This window comes from Capricornis sumatraensis, chromosome 9, assembly GCF_032405125.1.
Source record: "Capricornis sumatraensis isolate serow.1 chromosome 9, serow.2, whole genome shotgun sequence".
NCBI lineage: Eukaryota > Metazoa > Chordata > Mammalia > Artiodactyla > Bovidae > Capricornis > Capricornis sumatraensis.
In genome coordinates, this window is record NC_091077.1 from 21238940 (window position 1) to 21257308 (window position 18369).

At 60.0% G+C, this 18369-nt stretch overlaps 1 protein-coding gene across 1 annotated transcript; it reads right to left on the reverse strand.

The window, feature by feature from the left end:
- Positions 1 to 5784: 5784 nt before the first annotated feature.
- Positions 5785 to 16050, reverse strand: SPPL2B (signal peptide peptidase like 2B). The gene is made up of 14 exons (XM_068980326.1): positions 15931 to 16050; positions 14964 to 15146; positions 14472 to 14561; positions 13902 to 14041; positions 13267 to 13409; positions 12987 to 13083; positions 12470 to 12586; positions 11186 to 11267; positions 10283 to 10357; positions 10085 to 10147; positions 9905 to 10004; positions 9431 to 9508; positions 8089 to 8249; positions 5785 to 7349 (listed from the first exon to the last, which is right to left on the reverse strand). Exons 1-14 carry the CDS (start codon positions 16030 to 16032, stop codon positions 7107 to 7109), a joined length of 1674 nt encoding a protein of 557 aa, XP_068836427.1. The 5' UTR covers positions 16033 to 16050; the 3' UTR covers positions 5785 to 7106.
- Between the last annotated feature and the right edge of the window lie 2319 nt (positions 16051 to 18369).

The window sequence follows — 18369 nt, forward strand, 5'->3', positions numbered from 1 at the left end:
TTTTTTTTTTCCTTTTTGTCTGTGGACTTTTTGTTAGGTTTTCCTAGGAAGAGGTGTTTGTGAGAGAACTATTTGCAGTGATGATATCTCATGTTTTTGTAGCTTTTTAATGTGCACAGAGGAAAGGAGTCAGAGAGCCTGTGGGTGGAGGGAGGCAGTTGAGGCAAGAAGCTGATAAACATGGGCGATACCCAGGGAAACAGATACAGACATGTACATGAAAAAAAGAAACTTCCAATCACTTGTGACTTGTACAGTTAGAACAAGTACAGGTTCTCAGTGCAGTGGGAAATCTCAGATTAAATACCAGAACAGAAAAAGGTCATTAGTGCAAAAAACAGGGAAATCTAGGCAAAATTGATTGAGAGTGTTTATGTTCATGTTAACGTCAATTTCTTTCTTTTTTTTTTCCCCCCCTTTTGGGCACACTGCACAGCATGTAGGATCTTAGCTCCCCAACCAGGGATCAAACCCAAGCACCCTGCAGAGGGAGTGCAGAGTCTCACCCCCTGGTCCACCAAGGCATGCATAATAAGTCTCTTCAGTCGTGTCTGACTCTGCAACCCTATGGACTATATAGCCAGCCAGGCTCCTCTGTCCATGGGATTCTCCAGGCCAGAATACTGGAATGGACTGCCATGCTATCCTCCACGGGCTCGAACCCATGTCTTTCACACCTGCTGGTTTGGCAGACAGGTATTTTACCACTGGCGCCACCTGGGAAGCTCAAGGATGGCCCCTAATGTCAGGTTTCTCAGTGTTGATCACTACGCTATGGCAATGCAAGGTTTGAACACGAGGAGGCACTGGGTGAAGGGTGTACCAGGACACTCTGTGCCATCTTTCCAATGAACAGGGTTCTGAAATCACCTTTCTTAGTTAATAGAGGTGAAGTGAGGAAAACAGCAAAGCCCGATGTAGACATGAGCCAGCCACCTGGAACATGGTATCCTCTGCTTTACTCGAGAGCCACGCATATTCAGATAATGGGGAACAGCTGTTTCCCTGGTCCCACTGTTACATCCGTGGGAATGTGCTTATGACCAAAGAGAAGCAGCCAGGAGCAGAAAGGCCATGCCTAAGATCTGTGTGGGGCTCACAGCCTCAAGTCAATTAATTCAGCCTCCCAGCACCCCCATGGGGAGGGGGCCAGAAGGATTATTCCCACTTTACAGATGAGGACACTGTGGCTTGAAGAGACAGCTCCTATCTGTCTCTGTCATTCTCTCCCTCTTTCTCTACCTCTTTGTATCTGTCTCTATCTCTGCATCTCTGTGTCTCTCTAGGTATCTCTGTCTCCGTCCCCCACACCCTGCCTACACACAGAGTTCTCGGAATTCAGCAATGTCCCCCACCCTGTCTATGGGTCTCCATCACGAAATGGGCATGGCTCCCCAGGACCCTGCAGTCAGGTAGAGCAGGTGAGCCATGGGGACAGGGTCCGAGAGCTCTAAACCGTGCCCCAGGGCAGAAAGAGAGATGGGGAAGTGACTGGATCCAGGCCTCAGCTCCCCTGGGGCCAGCCACAGACCCACAGGCGCTTCCCACCTCCCTGCTGCTGGTTTCTCTCTCTTTCCTGGACTACACGGATGGAAGCAGATGCCCAGACCTTCACATCCCCTTCAGGAAGGACACACTCCCCTGTGTGTGACCGTGGGCTCCCCTCACGTCTGTGGTACCAGGAGCAGACCTTTCTCCACGAATCCTGTGCTGAATGGGGTGCCCAGACTTAATCAAAGGCAACCCAGCTCGCCTCCCTCTGAGGCTCTTCCAGTTCCACACTTTACACTCTGAACTTTGAGAATCCTGCCTTGAACACATAAACATTTCCTCTCTGGTGGCTTGTGGGGTCCACCCCTGCAGTCCCTCACTGCAGGCGCATCAGTAGCAACAGTTGAGAGACGGGAGAGTGAAGTCGTTCAGTCATGTCTGACTTTGCGACCCCATGAACTGTAGCCCGCCAGGTTCATCCGTCCATGGGATTTTCCAGGCAAGAATACTGGAGCAGGTTGCCATTTCCTTCTCCAGGGGATCTTCCCAACCCAGGTATCGAACCTAGGTCTCCCGTATTGCAGGCAAACTCTTTACCTGATCAGATCACAGTGAATCAGAACACCTGACTGGCTATTTGGTGGGACAGGAGGGCTACATGTGGCGTCCTGGGGGGGTCCCAGGGACTCCGTCCCCACTTCCCAGACAAGCAAACTGGGAAGGGGGTCCACACACACAATCACCCACAAAATCATACAGGATCTCACAGTGCAATCACACACACGGCCACGCACACCCGCGGTCACACAGACACACAACGTACAGGCAATACCACCACCCTACACAGCCACAGGCAACCCCACGCTTGAGACCACGCAATTACGTACAATCGGCTCACGTACCACAGGTGCCGCAGGTAGCTGACTACGACCTCATTCGAAACCTTCTGAGCACCCTACCCCAAATCCTGGTCGGTTTCTCACGCCCTAGCAAGGGACTGGTGAAAGAAGCCACAGGGAGGAGAGCAGAGGAGCCCTCCCCAAAGCCCTGGAAACCCGCTCTCAGCTCCCCAGCCCCGCTTTCCGCCGCCCCATCCACCCCTTGCCCCGTGCGGGTTCAGTCGAGCTAATGATGGGAAGGCCGAAGAGCGGCCACTGGGGACAGGAAGCCCTCAGGATGGGGAAAAACACAGGGCCCCCGGCCGGGTCTACGGAGCAAGGCCTCATTCACACTCCCCGAGGACGTCTACACAGCCCGACGCGTCCAACAACCCGGACCACATCCGCACCGCCCCTGCTCCGTCTACACAGCCTGAACCCAGGCGTGTGGAGATGGCGGCCACCTCATATCGGGAGACCCCAGACTCACCGCTCTCTGCCCGAGGCTGCAGAGCGCGACCCGGCTCCCTCCACAGTCAACCGGGCCTCGGGGATGGGGCGGGGCTGAGGGCGGCACCAGGTGAGAGCACCGCCTTCCCCCGACCCGGGCAACTCGTGGGCTGCCCGCCCTCCTCCTACATCACCGCCCCCCCGAGGTACCCCTCCCCGCATCACCGCCCCCGACGCAGCACCCCTCCCCTGTTCACCTGAGACCCACCCGCGCCGCTCCCAGCTCCCCGAGGCTCCGAAAGGACAGCTGGGTGTGGGCGGTCCTGCGCACCTGGTCAGGAGCCCAGTTGGACCCCAGGAAGGAGCTGGGCCGGGGGAGGGAGGGAGTGGGCAGCCCGTGCCCCGGGAGCCCCGGGAGCCACGTGGGGCGCCCGGTTCTGGCCCCTCGGATTTTCTGGGCGCTGGGGAGGCCAGTGCGGTCCAGGTAGAGGGTGTGGCCTGGGCAGGTGAGCCCATTTGGGCAGGTGACCTGGGACAGAGGGCAGCGGAGGGGAGCAGAAAGCTGAGGGGAGGGGTGTGTATGTGAATATCCAGGGTAGTTTATTTAATGAACTTTAACATTGTAAAATGGTTTCCAGAGTTTTGCGATTCTGAACATAGTATGGAGAGCTCCTACATACTTGGTCCAAGGTCCCTGCGTTCCTGACAGCTTGCTTTAGCATGCTGGTTCGTGGGCACAGTTACCAACCATATTCCCTAATCCCTTAGGCTACAACTGGCTGGCCAGGGAGCTGTTTGCCGCTTGCATTCCCCTTGGAGCTCCTCTATAGGAGGAGCCCCTGACCCTGGCTCCACTCCCTCCAGCCTCAGTGCTTTCTATAACTTTAGTCCCCTCACCTGCAGGTGATATACCTTGCCCACCTGGTTGGAAACTCCCACCCCTCTCCAGGCCAGAGTCCAGCCTCCTGTCACCTCCCCATCAGAGCCCCACACAGACTGTCCGGTGTCTCTCAGGCTGGATGGTCACCTCCTCAGGAAGCTTTCCCTGCCACCTGCCCCCCACAAGATAGAGCTGGGGGCCACTCCCTTGCTGACTCTCAGATCCACTGCCTTCATAGACAGACATGTCCCAGGTCTGAGCAGAGAGCTTGGCACAAAGCGGACTTGCAGTGAACCAGTAAATGAATGAGCAGGTGGATGGATGAGAAACGCATAAGATCTGGTCTGCTTAGTGGGAGAGAATTGCTATGCTCAGGTCTGCTTCGCAGCTCAAACACTAGATGCTGCTGTCAATGTGGTGAGAGGTACAGCTTGGTGGGAGCCTGGAGGAGCTTGGCCTGCAGCCTGAAGGAGTGTCTGGCATCAGCTGACATACTCCAGTGCTCCCACGGGCAGTGAGTGAAGTAGAAGTCGCTCAGTTGTGTCTGACTCTTGCGACCCCATGGAATTCTCCAGGCCAGAATACTGGAGAGGGTAGCCTTTCCCTTCTCCAGGGGATTTTCCCAACCCAGGGATTGAACCCAGGTCTCCTGCATTATTGCAGATGGATTCTTTACCAGCTGAGCCACAAGGGAAGCCCAGTGTTCCCATGGACAGGCAGGGGTCTAATGGCTGGGGCTGCTGCCTGTCTTTGCCCAGCTTCTTGCTAAGCAAAGGATTTGCATTATTATTTACTTATATTTTATTTTATTGATGCTTTGAAATTGCGGTGCTGGAGAAGACTCTTGAGAGTCCCTTGGACTGCAAAGAGAACAAATCAGTCAATCCTAATGGAAATCAACCCTGAATATTCATTCGAAGGTTTGAAGCTGAAGCTCCAATATTTGGGACCCCTGATGTGAAGAGTCCACTCATTGGAAAAGACCCTGATGCTGGGAAAGATTGAGGGCAGGAGAAGAGGAGGACAGAGGATGAGATGATTGGATGGCATCACCAACTCAATGGACGTGAGTTTGAGCAAAGTCTGGGAGATGATGAAGGACAGGGAAGCCTGGCGTGCTGCAGTCCATGCAGTCGCAGAATCAGATATAACTTAATGACTGAACAACCTTCTATTTGTAATTGGAGGATGATTTACAATGTTGTGTTAGTTTCTGCCATACATCAAATGTGAATCAGCCATAGGTATATAGATGTCCTCTCCCACCTCCTACCCTATCCCACCCGTTTAGGTGGTCACAGAGCACCAGGCTGAGCTCCCAGCATCATACAGCAAATTCCCACTAGCTGTTTTACATATGGTAATGTATATGTTTCAATGCTGCTCTCGCAATTCATCCCACCCTCTCCTTTGATTGTGAATGAGTATGTCATGACCTGTAAAAATGACAGGAACACACGCTTTGGTGTCCACCAACTTTTTGGCCACAATCACACCTGTCTGCTTAACTGTTGTCTGATGTTTCTGGTTACATCGCTGGGTTGATGACTTTGCCGGTCGTGACAGAGACTATGTGGCTCTAAAAGGCTCCAACAATGATCTCCTGGTTCTTTACTCAGTAGTCTGAGGTTCCTGCCATGGGTGATTCCGTCCCTGCTTCTTAGATCAGCACGGCAAGCTGACAGCATCAAACGCAGGCAACAGACCCTACTACTCGCCCCTCCCCACATGAGGGCCCCCGCTCATCAGAACAAGTGGCTATCCAGCGGCAAAGCTGAAACCTGGCTTGGATGGCACTACCCACATAGGCTGCGGGTTTGCTCAGGACCTGTCCCTCCACACAGGAATTACTGCAGGACCAAAGCCTCCTGGGCCCGGCACACCACAGGCTTCCCCTCACAGCTTCCCTACCCCCACCCCCGCCCCGCCCCACCCCGCCCATTTACTCCCAACCCACTGAACCACAGAAAAGTCAAAGGCCCTGGCGTAAATATCAAAAGCTGTGTTTAATTACAAGATTCAAACAGAAGCAAGGCAGAAACTGCAAACGGAAACTTCAGGAACTAATATCCCGCTTTGAATTCCTTGACATTTGTCAAACTTCAGAAACAAAAACAGAAAAAGAGAAATTCCACCCGCGTTCGAACATTGACGACATACAAAATGGCTTACAGGAAGGCGTGGTCCTCCGGGGAAGGACGGGGTCCCCTCGGACCCTCCCTCCCCTCCCCTCCGTCCCTTGGCTGCCTCCCCGTCCCGCGTACAAGGCCAGGGGCTCCCGAGGGGTGGGGCCGGTCAGGTCCAGCTGCGCCACCCCCACCCAACCGCGGGGTCACCTGTTCTTTTTAGGAAACACAGAAACAGGTGGAAGACGTCTTCTGGGTTTTATGTTTTGTTTTCATAAACAAACATGGTTTCTTCCTCGGAGGCGTGGCTGAGACATGAGTCTGGCGCTGGTATCGTTTGGAATGGATCATGGTTTGGCCCCCGCCGGTCTGCAGCAGAGCGGCGGGACGGGAGGGACGCGGAGCCGGCGTGGGGTCCAAGGGTCTGGGCCTCGCCTCTCGTCGTGGACGTGGAGGAGTAGGCCGGGGCCCTGGCGGTCACAGCCCCCGGGGCCTGTCCGGGCGGTGGCTCCCTGCCAGCCTGACATGGGGGCGGCGGCATCTCTGTCCTGAGGTTCAGAGAACCCTGTCTGTGAGGTAGAAGACGTAAGCCAGTTCCAGAGCCCCCCCTCCCACATTCCGGAAGCTCTTCGCCCGCCCGCGGTAGCTGGAAGCCCAGGTGCGTGCACTGATGGGGTGCTGAGCGTGCAGATGACCGCGGCGAAGGTGGGGACCGAGTTCCTCCAAGCGGAAAGGCAAAATGGAGCCACCGGCCTGGCGCCAGCCACCCCCGTGCTCCGGAGGAGCACTCCGAGGGGCTCGCACCCCAAGAGGCAACACTACCAAGATCTCAAAAAGTCGTGGCCATTTATTAAAATATGGAGGAGCTGGAGCACAGGCGCTGGGCGCTCACCGCGGGGCCCCAACCCCACCGAACCGGTGACAGCTCCAGTCCAAGCCCCAGAGGCCCTGCGGACAAGAGGCCCTCCCTCTCTCTCTCCCGCCCCGCCCCCGCCCCCGGGGAAGCAGCAGCAGGGTAAGCACCAAACTGGGCGTGTCCGAGGCCACCGGCGGAGGTGCCGCTCTGCCCTCCCCAGGACACCACCGCGCAGGAAGCGGACCGCGCGCGGGGGTGGCCTCTACCGGCCGGGGCCTTCGCGGCTACGCGAGCTTGGAGCAGGGCTGGGGGCCAGGGTGCGGCCGGAGGGCTGGAGGAGGACGTGCGCATCGGCCAGACCAGAGCACCAAGTTGGGGGCCGCGCGGGTCCAGTCCGGGGCGCGGCGCCGAGTCTGCGCCCTCCCCTAGGCCGAGGGGCCGGGTGGGGCAGCGAGGCGTTCGGGTTCCTGGGGGGGCGCATCTGCCCCGAGCTTCTCCTCGGGCGCAGACTGTTCTGGAGTCTGCTCCACCGGCAGAGGGGTTGGGACCGCGTCTTCGCCAGGAGTTTGCCGGCCTGGGACGGGGGCAGGGGCGGCGTCGGGGTCCGCATGAGGCTGCTGCGGGCCGTCGGTGGGGGCGGGTGCCCAGGGCGACTGAGGTAGGTCCTTCTGCGAAGGAGAGGCCTCGGGTTGGCGGGGCCGTGGGGTGGAGGGGAGGGCAGGGGAGCCCCCGAGGGTGGGCTCGGACCTGGAGAGGGGCTGCGCTAGTAACTGCACCACCGCCACCACCACCGCCACCACCACAGGGACCCTGGGAGGCCGCGACCTGACTGCTCTGGCTTGTTCGACCTCGGGAACTTTCCAGAACCCACCCACCCGCTCTGGGCCAGGCAAAGCCCTAGGGAGAGAACTCTGAGGATGGTGGGCACTGAGCCCCAGAGGCCTTCCCGAGAGCCTGGGGGAGGGTCCAATTGTAGGTGGACTGAAGGGGGAGCTGGGAGGCCCTGGAGACAGGCCCTGGGGATGGAGGTGGTTTCCCAAGGGGACAGCAATCCATCCCAGAGTTCCAGAACTACAACGGTTGACCAGTCCTGCACAGGGCGCGGCCTCGGTCCCACTCCTCTATGGATTCAGACAAGAACAGGGTCCAGCCTGCGCCTCGCCCACCCCAAAGCAGCGAGAAGCCCAAGTGGAAACCGGCTTCCCAGCGACACCCGCACAGGTACCCCTCCCCGCATCCCTCCCCACCTCCGGCGGTGGCAGGAGGGGAGGAAACACAGCACCCTGAGCGGAGCGGGGCGCTGCGGGGTTTAGGTGTAACGCTAGGAGGTCTTACTCAACTTTAACTCTAGTTAGGGCTTATTAGGCTATTACTGCTCGCAGACAGTCATAGCAAACTGGTATTCACCGCAAAGCCGCTGCCCGTCCAGAACACGCCCAGCTCCCTGCGCCAGAGCGCCAGGGCACAGCTGGTGATGAGCGTGCAAGGCACGAGGTAGAGGAGGGCGGGCTGGCCACGCTGCATGAGGGCCAGCGCCATGAACGTCACCAGGAGCCCGATGCCGTAGGCTGCAGGGACAGAGACAGGCAGCATGTCACCGTATGGTGACTGTGATGCACCAGGAGTCGATCTTCCCCACCTTCCAGGACATGCCCCACCGCCCTGCTGGGGCAGGCAAGAGCCCACGCAGGGGTCAGCCCCCAGACTAGGGGGGCGGCCATGGAAGGGCCTAGAATCCTTGCGGTGGCTGAGAAGGAGCTGCAGAGGTGTCCCAATATCTCGGTTTTATAAACCTCTAATCAAGAATAATCTGAACCAAAGTAACATCAGTACAGAACTAGGAAATCTTTCCTGAGTGATCACATGAAAGCCTGAAGGGTCAGATGGCGTCTACACTTGGTGCCGTCATCCAGAATAGACAGTGTTATTTAGGGCTGTGTGAATGCAGCCATGCAGGGATCGCGCGAAGATGGACATACAACAGGCAAATGCGATGAGAGGTTAGCGAGGGTCGGCCTGAGCCCAGCAGAGGATGCGGCGCTGTACTGACCTTGCAACTGCACAAGTGCAATTACTTCCAGGTCAAGAGTTACAAGAAAGATGGCTCACTGGACCATCTCTTCCAGGCCAAGAGCCCCATCTCCAGCACAGGCCTCCACTCGGGGCCGCTTGCCCTGCCCCTCACACCTCCATGTTACTGAGCAATAGGATTGTCCTGGGAGAGTCCAGATTATCGACTGTGGACTCTCCACGTATCCTGAAGTAATCCATCTGAACAAACTAGGGATCTCAATGACAGGAACTGCAGGACAATCTGACATACTGTGGTTCAAAGGGAAGGACCTTGTGGGTGCATGTGGACAGGTTGATCCCGGGGACTTTGACCCTGGGGGCCGGCATGGAGGACAGGTCTCAACCTCAGGAACCCAGGGGAGGGCGGACAGCAGTGGCTCAAAACTACGCCGGCCTGGAAGGCTCCCTGGTGGCTGCGGCAGGGCCTGTGCTCTCTGCACCCCAGCTCATCTTGAAGAGCTGACCCAGTGGGACAAGAGAAGTGGTCTGGACCATCTTAGAAACCACCAGGCTCGACAGAAAATGAGGAAGCATCCTATTGGTGTCAATAAATTTGGAAACGAAACAAACTGAAGACAAAAGGAAAAAAAAAAGATGAAAAAGAAAAGAGAAACAGCAGCCACAGTGTAAAGTGAGGAGGCTGTGACGCGGGGGGAAGACCGGGCAATGGGCTTACCGATGGTGCAGGCCACGAAGTAGACCCTGGAGGACTGCACCTGGATGTCGAAGCGGTGGCAGTAGGCCACGAGCAGCCCTGCAGAGACCAGCGTGGGCGGAAGCTGTGGGCAGAGGCCTGGCGGCGCCCCAGCTGGGCAACAGTGTTCCCACGGAGGGATGGGGCACCAAGCGCTCCTCCCCAGCTCAGGAGAGCGCTGGCCTGGTGCCGCCCTGGACTCCTGGCAGCTGACTGAGACCTCAGGCCAGTGCAAACCCCAGCTCGTCGCCCACCTGCTGAAGAGCCACCTGAGGCGGGGGAACCTTGGGGATAGAGCAGCTGGAGAGGAGGGCAGGTCTGTGCAACTGGGACCATGCCTCCACGGAGTCACCTCCCTGCCATCCTGGCCCATCTGGGCAAGCTCCACCTCTGCTCACTGACCCACCAGCCCCTCTGGTCCAGCACCCCCAGGCCACCCAAGCCCAGCCCCAGTACCTGGGACCAGGATGTCCCCGAAGCCCAGGAGGGAGAAGGGGCGGTCACACAGAGCCAGCGGTGAGGCGTTGAGTCTGGGTACCTTCAGCACCATGGGCAGCTGCAGAGAGGGGCAGTGTCTCCAGCACCCGCCAGCCCTGCTCCCTGCACACTCAGCACCTCGCCGCAGGACACTCCTACCTTCTCGTGGGTGGCTGAGTCCGAAGGCCCGGTTGCCACCTCCACCATAATGCTGTTCCCGCTCTAAGAGAAGGGGGGTGCCATGTCAGGAAGGGCTGAATGCAGCAGCCCGACCAGGGGGCAGGGCGTGGGCAGGCTGGGGCAGGGCCGTGGGGTGTGGGCAGGCAAGGGTGGGGCATGGGCTGCGGCAGGGCCCACCTTGGTCAGGAAGGGCGTGATGAACACGAAGAAGACGTCATAGATGAACAGCACCATCAGCAGCAGTGTACAGGCCTGTGGACAGATGGGCCAGGCGTCCAGAGGGCTGCCCTCCACTCGGGGACCCCCACCAGCTCTGCCCCACCCCCACCCCCGCACAGGGTGCTGACGCACAGACCCTCCAGGATGCATCAGCAACCCCGGCCAAGGCTCAGACTTTCCCTGTGGGAAGGAACATCTTGCCACCTTGACGAGAACGTCAGAGGATGGGCAGCCGAGGCTCAGGGAGAGCCAAGATCTGGGCTTCTCTTCTTTTTGGCACCATTGTTCAGCTTGTGGAACTTCCAGTTCCCCAGCCAGGGATGGAACCCCGGCTGTAAACAGTGAGACAACCAAGTCCTAGCTCTGGACCAACAGGGAATCCCCTTTGCTTCTGAGCTTCTGATGGAAAACTCGAGAGACACACAGTTGTGCCTGGCCAGCCCCGTGTTTGGGCAGGTGACACCCATCTTCGCGTTTCCCTGCCTCTAGGTTGCCACTGCGGGGTCGGGCCTCAGCCGGGGTCCCAGTGCCAGCCTGGTGCTCCAGGCAGAGCCCCATCCTTCTACCTGTGGGTTTCATCTGGTTCTCCTCCTCTGTTCACCTCACCAGCACTGCACCATCACCAGGGAGGATCCCCTTGGCCCAGCAGTCACCAGTGCGGCAGCCACGCTGGGAGGCAACCCTGTGCTAATCCTCAAGCCCAAGGTGGCCAGAGGGACAGAAAAGCAAAAACCATACCACCTACAAGGGGCCAGGCTCAGAGCAGAAGGCCCTGGGCAAGGCCACGTGGCAGGACAGTAGGCAGACATGAGGAGGCTCCACCCCTCATCCAGAGCTCCCCGAAACCTGGGGGACCCTCACCTTGAATGTGGGGAGGCGGATGGTCTTCAAGGTGTAGAGGCAGAAGGCGATGCCCAGCGCGTCCTGGAGGATCCAAGCCCACCTGGAATGCAACACAGCCTCATCCTCAGGCAGGGTCTCAAGAGCCTCCACCAGGCGGCCCCACCCTCCCCGGCCACCAGGTCCAAGCCACTGGTGCCCAGCCTCCCACAAAGTGCCATGGCCCCATCCCTCTGCAACAGTGGCCTTCACACCTGGGGCACAGGACAGGGCAGGGGGTGAGGGGAGGGGAACTCTACAACTACAGATTCAAACTTTTCAAAAATATCTTTTAAATGATTTAGAAAAACAAAACTCGCACACACACCCCACCTTCCCAGCCAGGTGCCACACACACTCTCTTGGGAAAGAGAGGCTTGGGGTTCTGAGGACACAGTCTGGAGCCCCAGGAGACAGGGCCACTTCCAAATTTGCAAGTTGATGCTCTGATGAAGCTCCAGTACTGGGGAAATCGGCCCCCACCACCTGCTCCATCCTCCCTGCCCCTACTCCTCAGAGCTTCATTTGAGCACAGGGTGACAGTCTCTGGGCCAGGACACTGGTGGGAACAGTGAAGGCTCACTGAGGCCGTGTGGGTGCCCAGACATGGTAGAAACCAGGGCCTGTTCTAATTTCAAGCGGGGGAGTGGGCCTTCTGGCTGGGACTTAATCTTGAGAGCTCATATTCTTTTTGTGTACAGAGAACTCCAAATATTTTCACGTTTTCCTTCTGCCAGTTAAATCTGTTGTGGCTCCAAAAGGCAGCACAGCCAAGAGTGTTTAACGGCCCCAGAGAAGCTCAGAGAAAGTGCCAGATGGTGTCGGTGACAGCGGGGGCGGGGACATGGGGACCGGCAGTGGCTGCCTCTGGTGGGAGGCTGCCCAGGGGACACGGGTGTTTGCCGAGGCAGAGCAGTGGGTCTGGTGGCGCCAGGCCACATCCAGGCTGCCGCTGAGCCCATGGCTCCATGCCCGGGCAGCAATGCCAGTGGCATCTTCCGCCCAGATTGCAATTGCAGACCCCAGGGCACCAGACAGGCCAGGAGGCAGCTAGAGCTGGGCAGCCATCCGTTGAGCCTGGTCGGCACCTGGACAGCATGCAGTCACTGCGTCCAGAGCACTGACAGCAGAGCTTTTCATAACTGGGGGCTGGCCCGGATCCAAGGGCCCGGGTCAGATGGCTCATGGAGGTGAGGGAGGTCAGAGCACCCGAGGACAGCACCCTGCTGCCCCCCCTCCCCCCTGGGGCGGCGGCAGTGCACTCACTGGTCCTCATTCCGGAAGATGCCCCACACCACGCTGACGGCCGCACACAGCAGCGCCAGGAGCAGTGTGCGGACCTGAGGGCGCTTGTGGAAATAGGGCAGGCTGTTGTCAGGGACCCTGCAGGCAGGCAGGGGCATCAGGGCTCTGATCCTCACAGCGCTGTCTGCCCAGCACTGCGGGATCGGCTCAACTCCTGTCCCAAAGCCTCCCATGTCATCCCCCTGGTGCCCTACCTGGTGCCCCCCACCCCTACCCGGATCCCAGGGAGCCTGACCCTGAATGGGATGTGGGGGGAGGAAGGCCGGCTCAGAGCCATCCCCGTAGCCCCCAGCCAGCACTGAGGGGGCACCTGCCATATGCCTGCACCGCACCAGACTGACCGAGGGCTCTGGAGAGGGCCCTCAACTTCACAGAAGCTGTGGCGCCTCAGACGCAGGACGGGGAGGGGAGAGGCCGAGAGGTGGCAGAGCGGGACCCCCTCCAGTAGAGCCAGTGTGGGCCGCCCCGGGGAGCTCACCTGCACTTGCAGAAAGGCAGCCTCTGCACGAGTGGTGACAAGCAGCTGTAGAGGCCGGTGGAGGAGGCCAGGCAGAAGATGCCAATGATGACATAGACTGGAGGGAGTTGCAGGGCGGGGGGCAGTGAGAGGCTGAGGGGGGTCTCTGCACCTCACTCCCCTGGCAGGGGGCGCACCAAGGGAAGGGAGGGGCGGCCCCCGCCTGAGGCACTCCTTGAAGGCAGGGACCACAGCCTCCACCCCCAACACACGGCCCTGGGGGCTGAGGCAGGGGGCCCACCGAGCTGGTCGTAGAAGAAGTAGAGCAGCACCAGCATGGAGCAGCACATGACCACGAAGACGCAGATCATGACGGGCGTCACGTCCACAGCCTCGTCCTCCTGCTTCTCGGGCCCGTCATCCCGCTTGTGCTTCATGTATCTCCTGGAAGGACGGGCCGGTCAAGGGGCGCCCTGCGGCCGGCACGGCGCCTGGGGCTGCAGGCACGGGGAGGGGCAGGCCGAGGGACAGCGTACCTGGCCCCCGTCCAGGCCCACCGTGTGTATGAGGGTCCCCCTGACGGAGGACCCGGCCCCCAGGACCTCAGGGGAGGGCGCCGGGAGCTGTGGTCCTCACAGGGAGGACTACCGGAGGTGGGGCTCTGGCCCCTGGGCCAGGCTGTGGTGGTGCTCTGGGAGGAAGGCTGTGGGTCCCATGGGGCCGCCCTGGCCCCACCCCAACTGTCCCACAGGCTGCCCTAGCTGCTGAGGCACGCTTTCCTGGGGACACCCCTGCCTGGCCAGGCCAGAACCCCGGGGGCCTCTCAGCAGCTCTCCTGGGTGTCATGCTGCCTTTCTATAGAGGCCCCTCTTGCGGTCCCCTGCCCAGTGTCCAGGCTGCCTGGCTGGCACCCACCCACACACACTGGGCACTTACTTCCTGACATCCCGGCTCCCGGCCCAATAGCCCCCGAGCGCAACGGTTCCCACAGCCATGAGGAAGATGATGACCATGTTGTAGTCCAGCATGGGCTCCTTGGGGGCGTGCAGCGCCGCCCGCACTGCCTGGCCGAAAGTCTGCCTCGGAGAGCACAACAGAGCTAAGGCTGGGGAGACCCCACCTCGCCCCACCCCATGCCCTTGCCCAACACGTCTGACCCCAGAGAAGTGGGCCCTGCTGAGACAAGCTAACCAGGGGGACATGAAGCAGCCAGGAGGTTGAGGAGAGGTCTCTCAGTGGGGAGACGGGGAGCCTAGAGTGGGACCCCGACTGTTCCCACCTCACTCGTGTGCTGATGCTCACCTGCTCTGGACCCGACTCCCCACATCAAAGCCTACCAAGCTTTGGTCAGCCCAGGCCAGGAGGGCATAAGGGGGGCTGGCACTTAGGGTCTCTGGCACGTGGGCAGGATTGGGGTCTCCTCTCCTGAGGTTCACAGCACTGTGGGCCCATCTCCCCAGGCCCTGGCCCAGCTGCAGATGGTGGAGGGCAAGTGGGCAGCCCTACCTGGAAAATGTCCAGCATGTCTCGGTAGCTGAGCAGGGCCACGGGAATGCCGATCTCCTCATACTGAGTCTTGTTGCCTCCCGGGGGGACCTGTGGGGCCAGGGGCAGGAGAGGATGACTGCCCCTGGGTGGGACACTGCAAGCCACCGACAGCCGGCCCTCAGAGCCGGCGGGAGGGTCCTGCACGTGTGTCGGGGTCCTCAGGGCCAGGAGGGCAAGCCTGTGGGTTCAGCCCCTTCTTCCCAGGGCTGGGCTGGGGGCACCAGTCAGTCTCGGGGAGGAAGAGGCTGGCTCGTGCCCCATGCCACCCACCCCCTCAGAGATCCTCCCCAGGCCTGGTCATACCCCAAGCACAGCTCTGGGATACGACCCCCTCCAGACCACAGTCGGAAAACCAAGCTCCCTGTCTCCTCCACCCAGACCCCTGCCTCAAACCCTAACCCGGTCCCGCCCCCAGGGTCCCAAGCTGCCCAGGAGGCCTGGGGGCCGCACCAGCGCCTCCTTGCTGACGATGAGCAGCCCTCGGGCCCCGCTGCCCTGGGCCAGCCGCACTTTCTCGTAGAAGGTGCAGTTCCCCCGTGCCACCAGGGGGATCTGGTTGCTGAAGCCTTTGGGGGGGAGGTCGGCAGGAGAGCAGAGCACGGAGCTCGTCCAGTCCCGCACCTGCAGGAGAGACTGAGGGAGGGAGGCCTTCAGAGAGGCAGAGGGGATGGTGGCCAGGGCAGCCAGGTGGCAGGGACCCCGTGGGGCACCCAGGCCACCAGTGACTGCCACTCCCACACTGCCTCACTGCAAGGTCTGGGAGCCAGCCCCACACCACGCTCTGTACAAAACACACCCATGCGCACATGCACACACACAACCCACACCCATACCACACACAGACACATGCATGCACGTGTGCACACAGACGCTCAACACACAGACCCCAATCACCAGGCAGACGGGGGCGTCTGGAGCCCGTCACAGACACCACACAGGGCAGGCAGGAGCTCTGGCCTCAGTGATGACAATCGATCCACCTGCTAAACCAGGCACTGGGCATCCGTGTTCTCTGGGAGGAGTCAGGCCGGACCAGGGAGCAGCATGTCTGGGCCGCCCCAACGACAGAGATGGGCAGACCTCTGCGTCACTCGTCTAAGGATTTCTGGCCAGCCACCCCAGCCCAGCATGGTGGGAGTGATGGGAGGTGGCTGATGCCCTGGACAGGGGACATCCCACGGCAGTGCCCCAATCTTTTACTTACAACCAAGGAAACCGGGGCCCAGAGAGGCTGGGAGCTCCTCTGGGGCCACGTCCCTCCTCCGACTCCCAGCAGAGTCCTTCCTCCATCCTCAGGGGCCCTCCCCAGGATCCACTGTCCAGAGTTCCCCCAGGGACCCGGGGAGTGGAGGGAGAGGTGCCTTGGGTGGTGAGCCCACGGGGAGGGCCCCAGTGGAAGGCTGCCTGCTAGACTTACCGCCTTGCTGAGGTCGTGTGGCAGGTGGGCCCACTGCGGGTTGTAGAGGACGCAGTAGTCTCTGCCTCTGGGGCCGCCGGTCTCAGACACCACGTGCACCATGCCGTACTCACAGGCCACCTGGGCAGGGGTGGAGTCAGAGCAGGCAGGGGCTGGCCCGCCACCCCCCCTAGCTCTGGATGGTCCCGCCCTCTGCCAGCACAGCTGGGGCCCTCAGCTCAGGCGGACACAAGGGAGGGCAGGGCCAAGCCTCCGCAAGGAGATCTGGGTGCCAACCGTGGCCATGCCAGGGCCCCTCCATGTGGCTCCAACGGCTGAAAGGGAGAAGTAGAGCCACGCCACACACACAGAGGGCCTGGGCCCACCCCAGCCCCTTGGCTTCTTGGAGCCAGAGGGGCCCAACGGGACCCCAGCTCTGCACACACCAGTTCCAGGGTCCATCTCTCTGTACCACCCAGAGGCGAGACACAGACTGTACCCCTCAGTATCCCCCTAGAATCTTCCCCAGAGACAACAGGCAGGAGCCCCTTTGTGCTGGTGACAGACCCACACCCACCCCAGAATGTGTTGTAGTTGGGGGGTGGGGGGCTCTGACTCAGCAAGGGGTCCCCAGGGGCTGTGGCCCTGACAGCATGCCTGGGACACAGACTGGCTCTCAGAAGGCCGGGTCCTCTGTGAACAGAGGCCAAGGTCAGTTGGTGGTGGTGCAGAGAGGGGCTGGGGTCCCCAGCTGGCCCTGCGTCTTGGTGTGTCACCTGGAGCTGCTGGGTCCAGTGTTTGGCAAAGCTGTGTTTACAGGGCTGGGGCACCAGAGAAGCCGGGTATGCAGGCACTGCCACCAGCGCTTGAGGGAGGGAAGGTTGGTGTCGTCCTGCACCTGCCCCTGTCCAGCCAACCCTGTTCCCTCTACCTGAGGCAGGAGTAGGAGCCCCGGCTTCCTGGTTCTCCCCACCACCATGTCCCACTCAGAGCCCCTGCCACGCCCCCACCTTGGGCCATTGCAGGGAATCCGTGGTCCCTCAACCCTCAGGCTGAATCCGGCCCACCTTCTGTATTTGTCAATAACGTTTTACTGGAACATGGCTGCCTGGTAACTGAATGCAGAGCCTATGCTGCTTTCTGCAGAGCCAGGGAGTTGTAGCAGAGACCATGTGGCCCAAAAGCTCTAAGAAAACATCTGCAGACCCCTGGTCTATGAGCCCAGAGTTGCTGGTATAACACGGGAATGGCTAGAAGCATTTCTTTTTAATTTAAAAAGGTCACTTAGAAGCACGAGAGCACACGTCCCAGCCCGCCCCCCCGCCCCACCACTATGTGCACAGCTGGCTTTCCCTTAGGATATCAGCCTGGGCTTGTGGCAAAGCCCAGAGAGCACAGTCTTGCTGTGGATACTGTCTCCTCCCAGGGGAGGTACAGGACTGGGAGCAGGTATTCCAAAGGGCCCAGAGCTCTCAGTGCCCCTCCTTCCCCCCATTCCAGCACTGCCCATTCCAGTTTGGAGAATGAGAAAAGCCACTAAAAAGGCCACCTCCCAATGCATTACAACCACAAAGCAGGTTCAGGAACTTCAAGGGAAATTATGCTTCAAGATGACACTGACAGCATCCATGCCAGGGTGCTTAGTGAGAAGCTAAGGGGTCCAGATGGGGATCCGTCTATGTAACACTTGGTGAGTTCTAGGAGAGAGTGGGGTAATCAGGACCCGGGAAGTTTAGAAAAAGATGTTTAGGTGGAGGAATGTGGGGGAGGGGAGCAGGACAGGAGGGGAGCAGTGGAGGGGTGAAGGGGCAGATGCAGGGCGGGGTGAGGAGGGGAAGGGTGGGGACAGGTTGGGGGATGGTGGAGGGGTACATGGTCAGGTGAGGGGCAGAGAAGGCACCCACGCGTTCAGATCAGCTGAGTAACAGGTCCCATGCTGGCCATTATATACACAACTTGTACCAATGGTGTAAGGGTGTCCAATCCCTCGTCCAGAGTCACAGAATGATCGGGAGTGAGCTCACAGTGGTGAGCAGGCATCCTCTGGCCCCACGGAGAGCTGGCCATACCCTTGGGCGCCATGAAGAACCATGCCCAGGGGTCTGTCCTAGGAAGAGCTGGCCCAGGAGCTGCCCTCCTCACTCACTCCCACACTCTCCTTGGTTGCCCACACTCAGGGTAAAGTTCAAAACCCTCAGCCAGCTGGGAATAAAGTCCAAACACCCCAGCACCCTGCTCTGACCAGCGCCGTCCACTCCCCTGGAGCCCAGCCCAAGGAGGCCGCGTGCCCCGCCTGCCCCTTACCCCATGCTGAGCCGCTCCACCGCTGCTCCCCCCGCAGCCCCGCCCGCCAGGGTGCCTGACAGGCCTCCGCCTCCCTCGGGTATAACCACTGGAGCGCCCTACGGGCCACTAAAGTGGGCCCTCACCAGCTCCAGATAAATCCTCGGCTCTCAGGAG